Genomic DNA, 12,645 nt, shown 5'->3' on the forward strand with positions numbered 1-12,645 from the left:
TTACAACCAGCAGTCAACGTTTAATGAACGTTTTAATATTTAATTATAACAGTCAGTCAGGGTGCTATACTCGTATGATGTTTTCATTCCATGTAAGAAAACCATTATGCACATTGCAATATAACTCGGTCCAAAATATTACCCATGCCACAGCAAGCAGTTTCATATAGTAATATATACGTATGGAGTATATCATAAGATACATTGTATAATAGGAGGTAGTCATCCAGAAAACGACAACAGATACGGTTTATAGCAGCATATATAAGGCAAAGACATGCTATTAGCATCAGGCCACAAACTGCAGAGAAATCTAAGTCATGTGACCTGTAGAAGGGCAGCAAAAAGCAGTCGATAAAGATTTTTGAGATTAAAATGTCATATAATAAATGATATATAAAAAGCTATTCTATAAAGCTATATTTAAAGGGTGTAAGCTTAGCTTGCATTCCACGTGAAAATTATTTTGTGCAAGTGATATTATAGTTCAAGCTTCAAAATGCTGTGCATGCCTCATGATGTAAACATTTTATATATGTACACAGTGTATAGGTGCTATAATGTCTACTCAAACAGAAAGAAATGGTGCACAGTATACAGTATGTAAAGGCTGTATACTGCATACTACTGTACTAATCAAAATGTTTCTTGAGTTTTTGGTTTATAAAAAATATGAATTAAAAAAAATTCTGTTAATGATCCCAGTGAAGCATTTCATGAAAAACAAATATAAACGTTTGGCAATGTCCTTTCTTGAAAATCCTCCTTGAGCAGCCTCAAGTCTGAATATTTTGGTTTGGAAAGTCTTTGAATATTGAGTTCATGAATGTTGACTATTTGCACAGTCAACAGCTACTAGAGTTTGCTTATCTAAATAAGCATGCATTACCTAACCATCCTGTAATACAGGAATTTGTTTTTATTGAAATTGTTGTAATGTAAAAATGAGAGTACACACTAATAATTAAGTTCCATTGACAGGATTTAAAGAGTCAGATGTTCAGTGTCATGGCCCAGATGTTCGGAGGCACAACTGTGTGCTTTGCTTCTTGGTTCCGCTTTAGAAAGATTCCCTGCGCTCAATCACTCTCTCTGCTCTCTGGTTTTGTCTTCAGAGCCTGTACTTTCTGCCACGTGTGTTGGCTCTCCTGCACGATGTTCTTGCCAGCCTGCAGGCTTATTGTGTAGGGTGAAAACCAGTCTCTTTCAAATACAGCCGTCATCTGCTCTACAATAGAGTTCTGACCGTCCTGCTGCTGGCTCTGCGATTCCTGAATCACCAGACCGGCTCCTGCATTGAACGCAAAGTCACTGCCAACCCAGTCCAGATTCCCTTATCAACAGAGAATTTCAATATTAATGTCTATAAACAATACGTTTGTATACGCTAAACGGTGCATGACTAAATTGGTTGCAGCCGTCTGCGTTTTTTATAAATGTAAAGTTGGAGCAAAGTGTCGTATTGTCATTGGGGCATGTTGTCACGCGTTTCTTTTGAACAATATCTGTTGGGCAAAACAAATCTTTCTGTTTCATAGTTATTTTTATTGTTGCTGAAAAGCCATTAAATAACCCACAATATGCGATGTCATGGCAGATTCACAATGTGACAACTTGCCCCATGTAGTGCGACAAGATTCACCATTGTTGCAAAAATCTTCAAAAACATGTGTTAAATGAATTAAATGTCATCCTGGGCAAATACAGAGGAAATATGCAATACGTTTGTTTGTTGTTTTTCATGCCAATAAGGCAAAATGAATTGAACCTGACATTGAGAGCGAGTAACAGAGAGAGAGAGCGAGAGAGAGAGAGAGAGAGGGAGTAATAGTCATACCTATGTATACCGCGTTGTCTGTCACCATGAATTTATTCTCATTTATTCCTCCCGTCTGTTCCTTGCCTCTGTAAAATCTCTAAATCAAAACAAACACGTGCACCCGTATATCATAATACTGTATATTTAAAGATGTGTCTGCATGTATATGCATGTAATTATATCAAGGGATCAATCCTTCAGATTCTTTCCTCACCGCCTCGACAGAGCAGCCGGGGAGCCCTGTGCACAGCGCCTGCATTGATGTCATAAAGTTGAAGGTCAGCGGGTGTGTGTGTGTCCACAGGCTTATCAGGAGACGAACTTTGACCTTTCTCAGAACTGCGGCCTCTCGGAGCATCTCGTCTACTGGTGACCAATATCTGGTGCGAAAACAAAACAAAACTCCACAATACACAGCGTTTTTAATATAAAAGCAATGTCACACAACTAAGATGTTATGTGTTATGGCTGTATATCAGCTGTGATTTAATCGTAGACACAAGGCCACGGGCAATATAAGTGTGATGATGCTCTCGGGATGCCTTATGTGTTCCTGTGGTTCAATTGGTGGAGCCTTGCGTTAGTAACGCGAAGGTCATGGTTTGATCCCCAGGCAACACACATACAGTAAAATGTATGACTTCAATGGACTGTAAATCGATTAAAAAAAACACATCTGCCAAATGCATGAATGCATAAGTAGCAATCCGGAACTAACTGATAGTTCTAAAGATTTGAACGGCAAAAATACTACAATATTAAATACAAGAACTTACATTCTAAAAGGCATTTTTACAGTGTAGGAAATAATAAAGGATTCTGTGAAAAGCCGCCTTACCTTATAATCGCAGATCCTCTCAAGCTGCGGTTCACTAAGGGCAGGTAATCTGTTACAGAGATGTAGACGAATCTCCTCGCTTCTCGGATAAGGTGCCGGATGGCATCTATATCACGGCTTCGACCCTTTGGGCAAAAGAGCTCTGGCGACGTCTGGCGAATGATAAAAGATGCAGTTTTTGAAACCTGCTCGCTTTCATTTTGTGAGCTCAGATAACCAGCATCGACATAGCAGTATGTGTGCATACATCACTGTCAGAGAAGAAACCTTATCAGCGAGCTGGAAATGACTCCCTACAGCCTGTAACATTTTACAGCTCGATTCATTAGAAGGGATGATGGATGTTTCAGATGTGTTTGGGCAAAAATTGTTTGGCTCGAAGAGAGTCGGGATTCATTACGCTCCAATTAGAGTCAGATGCCCTGTGTGTGGTGGAATAGAAGACTCGACGGGATAAATGACCTGCGCAGCGAATGATCTTTCCTTTAATCATATTATATCTGCTGTAACCAATCGCTTGCATGCAAATAATTGTATGAAGAATGAATATATAATTACAGCAGTCTCTACATGTGCAGTAATATGTCAAAAGAAATGTTGTTATAAATTCATCATTTTTACATGCAGTATTGTTACAGTAATATATGCACACTGAAATATACGCATTTAAATTCATATTAATCTGAAGTTTATATTTCATTATGCAGGCTAAATGGATTATGCTGTACTGAGAATGAATCATCGTTTAGGCCATAAAGGTTTTAAAGGGATACTTCACCCAAAAATGAAAATGATTTTATTCACACTCATGTTGGTTAAAACCTGTATATGATTTTTGTTCTAGTGCAAAACTTAATTGAAGATATTTTGAGAAATGTCTCAGTGGTTTTGTGTCCATACAGTGGTAGTCAATGGGAGCAAATGTCATTTGGTTACCAACGTCCTTTAAAAGGACACTTCACCCAAAAATGAAAATTCTGTCATGAATTACTCGCCCTCAAGTTGTTTCAAACCTGTATAAATGTCTTTGTTTGGTTGAACACCGAGAAAAATATTTAGAAGAATGTTCAACTCAAAGTTCTGGTGCGCATTGACTACCATAGTAGAAACAATTAAAACGGTAGTCAAAGGTGCCCCAGGATCTACATTTCTCAAAATATCTTCTTCTGTGTTCAACAGAACAAACAAGCTGCTAACATTCTTCCAAATATCTTTCTTTGTGTTCAAACGAACAAGGACATTCATACAGGTTTGGAACAACTTGAGGGTGGAGTATCACTGTAAAATATCTGTTTTTGTGCGACAACTATCCCCAGTCTAACACCGAGAGATCACCAAAGTCAGACAAAGATGGAACATGTGAAGAAGGATCTCACCGATACGTATGCGTAAGCGTCTGTATTGTTGAGCTTGAGCTCAAGTGGTTCATCTTTGCTGAACACGGCTGTGACTCTCTTGGACCAGATTGAAGGGATGTAGTCTCTGTGCTGCAGCTGCCAGTAGAGAGCAAAGATCCTGTGCAGGTCCATAGCTAGACAACTGCAGTTGTACACTATAACTCCAAGCTCCTTGAGCTGAAAAAGAACATGCATCAGATGTAAAAAAACAACAAAATGACAGAATCACAATACCTCTGAAGGTTTTGAGATGTTGCAGTGATGTTTACTACCATCATTGCATAAAAAATGCATAAAATGGCATAAAAAATGCATAAAGCACTATAGAAATCTAAAAGTCTACAGGATATGTGCACTATTTTTAAAGCCTTTTAAAGCTGTACAGAAACGTTGTGTGATGAAAAGGCCAATATTTTCCCTCCAGGGTAACTTTCAGATGATATATAGCAGGGGGCATTAGGTTTGACAAGCTGTTTAAATCTCAGTCTGACTCTGTTCCTCACAACAGAGCTATTGTATGGATATATGAGCCTTATGAGTCATACTGACTTTGTTTACAGACCTTTAGAAAGCCATTTTTGCAATGACGTCTATGTAAATGAGCTCTTTTTTAATTTTTACTAGATGCATTTCTAAATATAATAAAGTCATTTCTCATATACGTACATAACTTCATTAAGGTGTCCAATTGATATTGTATGGTTTTTTTAATAAGTGACTTATCTGTGCACTTCTTTTTTTTTTTAATTCATGTGCCCTGAAACGTTGACCTCCTCTCCCCCTTCAAAACGACTTCCTGTCACAAGTAATGGCATGAGGGCGGAGCTTTTTTCATAGGTGGGTGCCGATGGTGAGTACAGTGAGGAATAATCTTCCACTATGGAGTATCTCAGAGATGACGTACTTTTGTATGCAAACCCGGGAAGCGAGACTTCCGGTTCCACCACCCCAAAGTCTATGGGTTTTCTGAATGGGTTTTTGCTAAATCGCCTGAAATATAAGGTCTGTGGTTAACAAAACCTCTAAATAGATCCACGTTTTAATCTATGACATGAAACACACCAGTTATAACCCACTTGTGATTTGTTTTATCCGGGTTGGCCTACAAAAAAACGTCATCTCTGAGGAACTCAACTTGCGTACTGCAAACTAGCATTCAAATCTGCCTCCATTTTATTAGCAAAGCTGCGATCTTCCAACGATCCAATCAGTTCTCGATGTGGGAAATCAAGTCCCGCCCTGCATCTTCTCTCAGACCCAGTTTAACTTGAATATGCGTCACGATACGGATCGTTACTTCCGTTGCATGCCGACTTTAAAATAAAATCTTAGTTTTGTAGTAAAATAAAAGAATAGGTTGGCACGATTATATACACGTTTTCATCTAATTTGTTTATAGATCATGAGAAACATTTGAGTTAAATTACCCTAAACTTTTGATTGGCAGTCTATGTCTGGTTCACAAGATCACAAGGCCATATAAGAGGTTCAGGATAAAGTAATTCAAGAGCTTAACTCTTGGCGGAAGGAGGAAACTCAATTCGAGCTCTCGTTTAACCCCCATGGGACTTCTAATGAAAGGAGAAGAACATAAAAGCCAAGATATGTAAGGTGAGGAGGTGAAGATGTCGGAAGAGACTAAAGCAAGAAGTGGCGTACATCGTCTGGATATAATTGATAAATGTACATTTTATAGCCAAAGCCTTTCATTTCACACATATCTGAAAGGTTTTATTCAAGGGTTTGCTCATGCTATTACTTTATTAAGTGGTTTTATACTTTGTTAGCTAAAGTAATGACAATTTTTGAGTATAAGGTTTATCAAATTGATGATCGTCGGAAATCAGGTACCTTGGACAGCGCCTTCCAACTCATGCCGCCACTGCCGATGTAAATGTGCTTCCTGTCCACCACCCAAAAAGAGGACAGGAGTCTTCCTCTGGTGAAGGCGGTCATGTTGACGTAGCGCACTTCTGCATCTGAGTGGGAAACAGACACGGCATGTGGTCAACCATCAAGCTCTCAACCTCACCTAACTGTCATTCATTGCACGTTCAGTGTATTTGACCTTGTGGGTGTAGAGCTGGGAAAGTCTAAGGAGTTATGTTTGACAGATGGATTTATGGGCGATGTCACAGCTTTTGCTTTAGCGTTGTATTCATTCCACGGCAGACAGAAATCGATGCACAACAAAACATATCGCGGAGAGACACACGAGTTCAGCTGAGTTCACTTACAGCGGTCGGTCATGCCTTTCAGCTCAGTGGAGTTGGGCTGGTCACTGGCGATCTTTAATCTGACACCTCGAGATTTCAGACTTAGCAGTCTCTGAAACAAAAACTGACCCTATGGAAAAACCAACATGGTAGAACAATGGATATACAGTTTGCAATGCAAGTCGATGAAGTACCTCAGCTGTTGAGTAACTAACCTGATAGGCAGGATAAAGCCGCGACCCCTGATCGCTGGACGTCAGGGCCCATTGTGGTGATACTATCTCGACAGACAGCTTGGCTTTGTCCAAAAGTTGGTTGAGACCCAAAGTGAGAGAGAGATGAGTTGTGCTATTGGAGTTGAAGGACAGCTCTCCTGGGATGTTCTCAACAAGGACGATACTAAGAGCACATAAATCATCCCAGGTAGACTTTAAAAGACAAGTAGTTTCACTCTTAAGTCATATTAAATAAACTGCTGTTTGACGATAAGATGAAGGTAGTTAACACAACTAATAACATCTCTCAGTGTGATCTATGAGGATTGTCTCGTTCTTACCGACAATCTTTGCTGCAGTTTTCCTCAGTGACTCCATCCTCGTCCTCTCCCCAGACGTCCACAGCAGAGAAGATCAGAGCCAGCAAGACGGCGAAACAGCAGACCAGCGCGAACACAGCGATGCACTTCTGCTGGGACTGCATTACACACAAATATTACAGGGGTTTCAGATTTCTTATTAATCAGAGGAATAGTTCGGCACCCAAAATTTGTCATTGTGTACAAGGAAAGCAAAAGCGCCATTTATGTATCACATTAAAGGGATAGTTCACCCAAAAAGGAAAATTCTGTCATGAATTACTCACCCTCTAGTTGTTCCAAACCTGTTAAAAATTCTTTGTTCGGTTGAACACAAGAAAAGATATTTGAAAATATGTTACCAACTGACAATTCTGAGGCACCATTCACTACCATAGTAGGAAAATTTATTGTGTAATTATTTTTGTTCTGTTGAACACAAAAGACATTTTGAAGAATGTAGGAAAGCAAAAATTCGGTGGCACTTTTGACTACCATTTTAATTTTTCCTACTATGGTAGTCAATGGTGCCTCAGACCTGAAAAATTGCTAACATTCTTCCAAATATCTTCCTTTGTGTTCAACCGATCAAAGAAATGTATACAGGCTTGGAACAACTAGAGGTTAATTAATGACAGAATGTTTCGTTTTTGGGTGAACCCTATGATTTAAATACTATATTTCCAATTTTCCAAAAGTCATAAGATAGATTCGGTCAACAGAGTCTGATTTGTGAACGAATCGTTCAGACCAATTCATTGGAAAGATTTGGTTCAAAAGACCAATAAGTTTATTTTTGGATGTCACTATATGTCTCTCAGAGATATTAGAACAGTAAGTAATGTAATTATCGGCTCACGTTTTAACTGCTAGGCATAATACATTGCGTTTTACAGTCTGATGCGTTATTTCATTAACAAAATGGCTGCAGTCATTAAGCACAAGAAGTTACATTAAATTGTAGTAATACAACACTATAAATCACTTTAGAGAAAGCTATTGAAAATTATATTTATAAAACTCAAATTGTCAAGACTACAAATGCCATTTTTAACAAAACACCACTGTTGCTGAATGATACTGTGTTGGTGAATAAAGACATTTATAGAACGGTCAGTTCTGGTCCTTGATTCTGATTGGCTGAGCCGAGTTCTAAGCCGTTATAAAATACCCCGATTTATAACGGCTGACCGCATTACATAGCCTAAATAGCATTTTATTGACTTTATTTTCTGAAACCTTGCTGCGCATATGGAATGACCGTTTTATAAGATTCAATTCAATTTGATTTATATAAATTGGCCTGGCCATTGGACATACTGCATGTCATGCAAAGAAACGTCATTTTGGAGGGGATGTTAATATTTTTGATTAAAGATTATGAGGGCACACGGATAAATAAAAACAATGACCGCCCGGATAAATAATTTATTATAAACACTGCAATATGGCATAATAATAAAAACAGTCAGTCTTGATATGGTGATTTAAAAAAAATCAAAATGACCCTAAAATCATCATTCATTGTTATGGCATAAAGAAAAACAACATCTACAATTCTTAATTTAGCGTTTTGTATTTTACAGGAATACAGATATTTTTACTTTTCCTTTAAGGCGAGTCAGTATACTCAGTGTTCTTGACAGTGCCCCCAGTTTATTTCTTTGTATTTTATCAGGAATATACCAAAATATCTGACATTTTCTGTTAAGATTACATTCAGTCGCACAAGTTGAATAAGATGGATCATGTTTAAAAGTTATCCTCTGGTCCGGATATCTCAGATATGTACTAAAAAAAGATAAACAGGCAGTGCCACTAGCAAAACGCTCTTTAAACTGAATCTTCCATACGGAGAGTGGTGATTTTTCCCCATTCTCACCCGCATTTCTGTTATGGTTCAATGACAGGTTACATTTGCCATGCAGGTAAAGTTTTATGGCGTTCCAGATATCTGTGCCTGCCTGTGCTTTTGCATTTCTGCTCTGAACTAATTTCCCTCCTGTAATTACATTCAGAGACTTCGAGAATGACAGAACATTGCTGTCAGATTTCACCATATGCTCTGCGCCTGTGTTTTTTTCCCGGGTATGAAGGCAGATAAACTGTTGTTTGGAGTGTGTGTGTGTGCTTAGCATCCACAAACAAACCTCTGTAAACAAACAGCAGCATAAAACCGAGACAAATGTCTATAAACATGAATGTGGCCATGGGTTAAAATGCGGCGAGTTGTGGGAGTTTTAATTTTCCCTCCAAAAAGTGCACACTTGCAACTTGTTTTTTGCAAGCACGTCAGCTTTACTGAGCGTTATCTTTCCCGAGAGTCTCTAATTCCATCTGTCGGCCCTCTGAATGGGGTGCACAGCTGTCTGCTGAATGACATGTACATCTTTTCACTCAGAAGGACACGAGCAAAGTGAAGTTTAATTAAAGAGCGGGGTGTACGGATCGAAAGGCTGCAGACTGATGCACCTTCTAAAAGGTGTTACCCGTTTAGTGTGAAATTGGTTAGTCGTCTGTTCTTTTTTGAAACCCTGGCTTTCAGTTAATATGGACTTTACTCTATTTTTCCAACAATATATGACAAACAGTACTGTGGTCACATGTGGGAAATTTGAATAGCAAGTTGATATTTCAATGTTTAATATGTTTTTACATGACGCATAAAAGTTTTGCTGTATATTGCTTTTATTAGTGTCAACTTAGTCTCGGATGATTCTCCTGAAATTGTTCAGGAGAGGTAAAAACAAACAAATGAGACAATTGTTATGTTAACTGGAGGTGTAAAATGAATGTACTGTAGAGGTAAAATAATCTGAATTTGATTAAATTTGATGAGAAATGTTTGAGTTCATATTGAGATCTTCAATAATATTGACCTTTGACCGCAGACTTGACAAATCTGAGCTCAGTTTGAGACGTTGTTGAGATCTCTTCTGATACTCTAATGGAGACATTTGTGAGATTTCTTTCTCAAGAAAAATATCCGAGACACCAAAATCAAAGGTTTCCATTTGCTCTCCATTTAATCTCATAGATGTCTAAGAGAAATAATTGAGATATCAAAGAAATCTTTGGTTCTCCGTACGGACAGGAGCAGAGATGGCAAGAGTATGTACTGTATAGTGATATAGATTTTTCAGATCTCCTCATACCTTGTTTTTAATCGAAAGATACAGTCTATCTTTGATTTCTTGCACTGTAAGTTGTTTTCCAGTGGTGATTAGGGGATTAGAGTTGTCAGAAAACACAGAAAGTCTTATGCTTTCCTGGTCTGAAGGGAAATACTGTCAAATTAATGCTGTGTTTGCACGGAGCTGCCCGAGCGGACACGTTTGATTGACACTTCAACGCGCTGCTCCTTCCAACCTTATCTGCTGCTTTTCAAAGTACAGTCTTGCCGAGTCGAGCGTTCTGATTCTGACACACAATCAAAAACTCCTGAAATACAGCTTAGTCAGACTTGTACTGTAAACCTGGTTGTACTTGAGACGATAAATCTTTATTCCAAAACATTTCCCCTTTAGCTTTAAAACAAGATGAAAAAAAGACAAAATTGCATTTTTATATTTCAAGACTGTCCTTCATTTGGTCAAGTACCTGCCTATATTTAGGACCATAGGATGATTTGCCAATTACGCGCACTTTTCTTTCATTCATTTCATTTAAAAAAAACTGTTACGACAAATGCCAACTTGCTTTTAGGTATTTACTCATTAATAAGACAATGTTTTGTTCACGCCTGGTAAAACTAAATAGGCGAACCATGATTCCGACGGTATGGACCAATCCATGAAGATATTCAATTAAAAGGGGCTGGCAACTAAACCAATCAGTGACCACACCCCTTATTAAATAATATAAATAAAATAAACGATACATCAAAGAAAGCATCATTGTCTTTACACGAAACATAATTTCTACATTTGATCATTGATCAAACTGAAGGACCCATGCGTTCCTTGACATTTTTGTGAGATTCACACAATTTCCATATTAATCTTTAACCCAGCCACCGATGGCAGCGCACGATTTGTGTTGGATTGTCGATGGTCAAAAGATGAAGTTCTTCTCACCTTCATGGTGTTCTCCTGAGTGGCAGAGCCAGGCATTACAGCTCTAAGTTCTTTCTGACTTCAGGAAATCGAGTAGCCAGTACAAGCCATCGTTTCAGTCTCCTTGGTAACGTGTCCCACTCTGCCTCTCCCTTACGCTCATCGCCGTGATGGGTGTGCACGTCTCCGCGATGAGATCGTGGTTAACAGATAGCGTGCTTTTCGTTTCAGCTCAGGCATCCTCCTGCTGGCTGCGTGTATATGTGTGTGCTTTTCTCTCCTTAACTCCATAGTGATTCAGAGAGAGAGAGAGCGATACGGTCCCCACCCTCTCTCGAAACATCCAATGCTGGGCTTAGACAAAACTAGCCCCCTCCCATCTGCATCCTCCACACCTGCCCTGTGAAGCAAAAACTCTCCCAGCACAGTGAAATTGATTTGGCTTCAGCGGGAGGACACGAGAAAAAAAGCATGTTATAAAACATAAATCTTTGGCTCCGAGCATCTCGAAGATGTTCTCTCTCTTTCTTCCGTCACGTTGGACGGAGAGTCCGGCACAAACCCCAATGAGCTTGACACGTTCACGGTATAAATAATTCAGCATCCTTACAACTGCCTGGCAAGCTTGTGAACTAATCTATCAAGCGAGACAGTCAGAGCAACTCGGGCAACCTTGGATTCAGAGGACCCTCCCATGGAAGACGGGACATCTTAAAAATCTTCTTTCTGCAAATGGGATAGTTCATGCAAACATGAAAATTGTGTCATCATTTGCTCAAACCTGTATGACTTTCTTTCTTCTGCAGAACACAAAAAAGACATTTTGAACAATGTTGGTTGAACCCCATTAACTTCCATCGTATAGACACAAAACCACAGAGACATTTCTCAAAATATCGTTTTTTGTGTTCTACAGAGTAAAGAGTCACATACAGGTTTTAAACAACATGAGGGTGAATAAATGATAGAATTCTTACATTTGCCTTTAAGTCTCTAAACGACCATTTCCTCTGGGCTCAATCTATACACATTCATGGTACAGTGTATATAGGCAGAAATAAAACACACAGCGCCTACAGCAGGAGGCATTTGCTGAATCTCATCTCACGTATGCACTGTAATTACTGTCTATACTCATGAGATACGGCTGACCTGCCTCACTGGGACTTTTATCATTGCTTATACTTCAGCCCGTATGTACTTATGCTCTCCATCCTTTGTGATTATGACTATACACAGCACAGTTTGAGTAAGCTCGCGCTCTTGCGTTTCCCTTGCATTACTTTACATTCAAAATGTAACAAGAAATGAACCTGGACACATAACAGTAAGTTGGAAGAGAGGTCACAGTCAGCACGATATCCATTAGATAGAGCTGAGCTCCTCATCTCAAAACTCTGACCTGACCACTCCATCACTGCACAGCTGCTGCATTTACACACAACTGCAAGTCACTGTGCATCATCACTGAACATACAGTAGAGCAGAGGAGAAGAATGTTTCTTGTGTTTCAAAAGGGAATTTTAATAAACACATGCATTATGCAATATGGATGCCTTTGCAGACAAATCATTAAGAAAAAAGAGTGAGCCAGGAAAAAAAAGAGGTTGTGCTGGTCTTTATGCTGGTTTGTTCCAGATTACTGCATGTTGGGTGACCAGCAAGATCAATCTAAACCAGCTAAGACTATTTACACTTGAACTACACACTTTACAATAAACACCCAAAACACCCTAGCAACCACAT

General features: G+C 39.0%; 1 protein-coding gene across 5 annotated transcripts in view; it reads right to left on the reverse strand.

Moving 5' to 3' along the window:
- pld5 (phospholipase D family, member 5) overlaps positions 1-12,645 on the reverse strand; it is a 20,027-nt gene continuing 7,382 nt past the window's right edge. Inside the window, exons 1-10 of one of the 5 annotated variants that reach the window (XM_057338096.1) lie at positions 10,921-11,481; positions 6,827-6,963; positions 6,486-6,669; positions 6,292-6,400; positions 5,906-6,033; positions 4,034-4,231; positions 2,658-2,809; positions 2,034-2,199; positions 1,838-1,916; positions 1-1,333 (exon numbers count right to left, since the gene is read on the reverse strand). In XM_057338096.1, the coding sequence (XP_057194079.1) occupies positions 1,080-1,333; positions 1,838-1,916; positions 2,034-2,199; positions 2,658-2,809; positions 4,034-4,231; positions 5,906-6,033; positions 6,292-6,400; positions 6,486-6,669; positions 6,827-6,963; positions 10,921-10,956 (1,443 nt within the window). In that variant the 5' untranslated portion in view covers positions 10,957-11,481 and the 3' untranslated portion in view covers positions 1-1,079. Of the gene's footprint in view, positions 1,334-1,837; positions 1,917-2,033; positions 2,222-2,657; positions 2,810-4,033; positions 4,232-5,905; positions 6,034-6,291; positions 6,401-6,485; positions 6,670-6,826; positions 6,964-10,920; positions 11,482-12,645 lie in introns of those variants that run through there. The other 4 variants (XM_057338095.1, XM_057338094.1, XM_057338098.1 and 1 more) reach the window with 4 other exon arrangements.

Source organism: Triplophysa rosa, linkage group LG7 (assembly GCF_024868665.1).
Source record: "Triplophysa rosa linkage group LG7, Trosa_1v2, whole genome shotgun sequence".
NCBI lineage: Eukaryota > Metazoa > Chordata > Actinopteri > Cypriniformes > Nemacheilidae > Triplophysa > Triplophysa rosa.